This window comes from Nicotiana tabacum, chromosome 24, assembly GCF_000715075.1.
Source record: "Nicotiana tabacum cultivar K326 chromosome 24, ASM71507v2, whole genome shotgun sequence".
Classification (NCBI taxonomy): Eukaryota; Viridiplantae; Streptophyta; class Magnoliopsida; order Solanales; family Solanaceae; genus Nicotiana; species Nicotiana tabacum.
This window is the reverse complement of record NC_134103.1, coordinates 75,266,772-75,269,090: the sequence shown is the minus strand read 5'-3', so window position 1 is coordinate 75,269,090 and position 2,319 is coordinate 75,266,772. Positions and strand designations below refer to the sequence as shown.

The window sequence follows — 2,319 nt, the reverse complement described above, 5'->3', positions numbered from 1 at the left end:
GTTTTTAATAAAAAAATAAATTATTCCAAAATACCGATCAAAGTTGGTCGGTTAATGAACATTGAATTCCCAGAATTCAACATTACCGACCAACTTTGGTCGGTATTTTGCCTGCACTGTTGAGATTACCGACCATAGTTGGTCGGTAATGTTTAATTTTAATTATTTTAAAAAAATATATATTTTCAATTACCGACCAAAGTTGGTCGGTTTTTTTTAATTTTAATAATTAATAAAAAAAATATAATTTAGTTAAACCGACCAACTTTGATCGGTAAAATTAAATTAATAAAATATGTTTCCGACCAAAGTTGGTCGGTAAGTAATTAAACTTGTCAGATGGTCGTTTTAAGCTACCGACCAAAGTTGGTCGGTAATTTCCGACCAACTTTGGTCGGTAAGCCATTCCGACCATCAAAATACCGTCCACACCGTAATGGTCGTGTTTTGGTCGGTAATTGGCCATAACCGACCAACTTTGGTCGATTTTTTTGGTCGGTTTTTAGCGAATTTCTAGTAGTGTCAGTTGACTGTTGTTTTCATTTGATGCCACTATATATTGGGCAAAGATCATTTTTAGCATGTGACAGAAACTATTTACATTCGGTAGCCATAAAAGTGTATAAAATTTGTATTTTTTTTGTATATAACATTTTTTTGCATATATATATATATATATATATATATATATATATATATATATATATATATATATATATACATTTTTGACTATTATTTTGAGAGTGACTATATAATGTCATTTTCCCCTTAAAATATAAGCACAACTAGTATGTTATTTGGTATACCAAGCTCGATTGCAATTTTCCAAATCTGTTTTTGATTAATTTTGATAGAAGCAAGAAAATTATATTAAGTAATATTAAAGTTGGCAAAATAATGATTCAAAACATGACAACTTTTTTCACTAGTAAATACTTATTGTAGTTTCAGCAATATTCTTGTTGCCAACATGAATTTAGCTCATTTTTCTTTAATCCTTTTCACATCTATAATCAATAATTAAGCATAAATTAATGAGTCCAAACCGATCTCTGTTTCAAATCTGAAGATAAAAAATTGGATTGTTTACGATCCATAGACTCAGCTATGTCTGAATGTGAGAATGTGCCACTGGATCTTCCCCATAAGAACTATCATATCTTTTCGAAGATTTTGTCGCTGATAGTTAAGTGTCGAGTTGATTTCTGGATCACTAAACTAACAAAAATTATTATGAAAGTTATTTTACTTTGTTTTATAACTAAAAAGGCATTTTTATTTGTCACCGAAAAGTCACTTTCTTATGCACATTATAACTGAAAAGTCACTATGCTTTCGTGGGATATTTTCAATTGCCTTTTGATAATGTTGCATTTTTCTTTAACATGACCATTTAAAATATTAAATCCATCCATTAAAACAAAATGGTGCTAGCAATTAGTTTTTTTAGCACCAGTATTTTTGACAAAGCCTATAAATTTCTGACAAGACTAAAAATTCCTAACAAAATATTTGACCTAACGTAAACATACTAACATATATATAACTAACTTGACCCCAGTCACCAACCAATGTTGCAAAATTGAAGAGAGCTGACTTAGTCTTTTCTCGTTCAGCACTATATATTTCCCAATATAGAAAGCATAAAAAAAAGAAAAAGAAAAATAAAATCACTGTCATGCCTATGATGACTTTAGTAAGGAAGTGAGACTAATGAAGTAATCTTCACTGCATGGAATTGTGAGACCTCCCATTGGATGGTTATATCCAAACTCTTCTTTAGCCCAATGTAACAAATCTTGAAATAATGGTTGGTTCAAATATGCTATTGGAACAACAAATCTCCTACATGTTTCACCAACATACACTGCAAAATGCCCCTTTGGAACTTGATTAGTTGTTGCTAACATGCTTCCATTTCTATGAGAAATCGATTTTCGAATTCGAAGCTTGTCTTTGGCATGAACTATACCAATTAAACCTCTTCCCATCTTCGACAAAAAAAAACAACAACAACAACAGACACAATATAATTTTACCAGTCTGGTCCGGAGAGACACAAAATTTATCTCTATCTTCTGTAGAAAGACTGTTTTTGAAATTTTGAAAAAATAAAAGTGAATTGAAAATTTTGAAGTGTTTGCAATGGTAGCTTTGAGAAGTAGAGTTATATATAGAGACACTCAATTCATCAGATTGTGAATAAAGAAGAGTAAGTGAATTTGGTAAACATATGGGTAGATATTAGCAAAAGATCACATGGTATTGTTAATATATTTTAAGACAACATGTGCTACCACTTTAGGGTACAAAGAAGAA

General features: G+C 30.4%; 1 protein-coding gene across 1 annotated transcript; it reads right to left on the bottom strand.

Moving 5' to 3' along the window:
* Positions 1–1,682: 1,682 nt before the first annotated feature.
* Positions 1,683–1,991, bottom strand: LOC107813642 (auxin-induced protein 15A-like). The gene has a single exon (XM_016638922.1). It carries the CDS (start codon positions 1,989–1,991, stop codon positions 1,683–1,685), a length of 309 nt encoding a protein of 102 aa, XP_016494408.1.
* Positions 1,992–2,319: the final 328 nt, after the last annotated feature.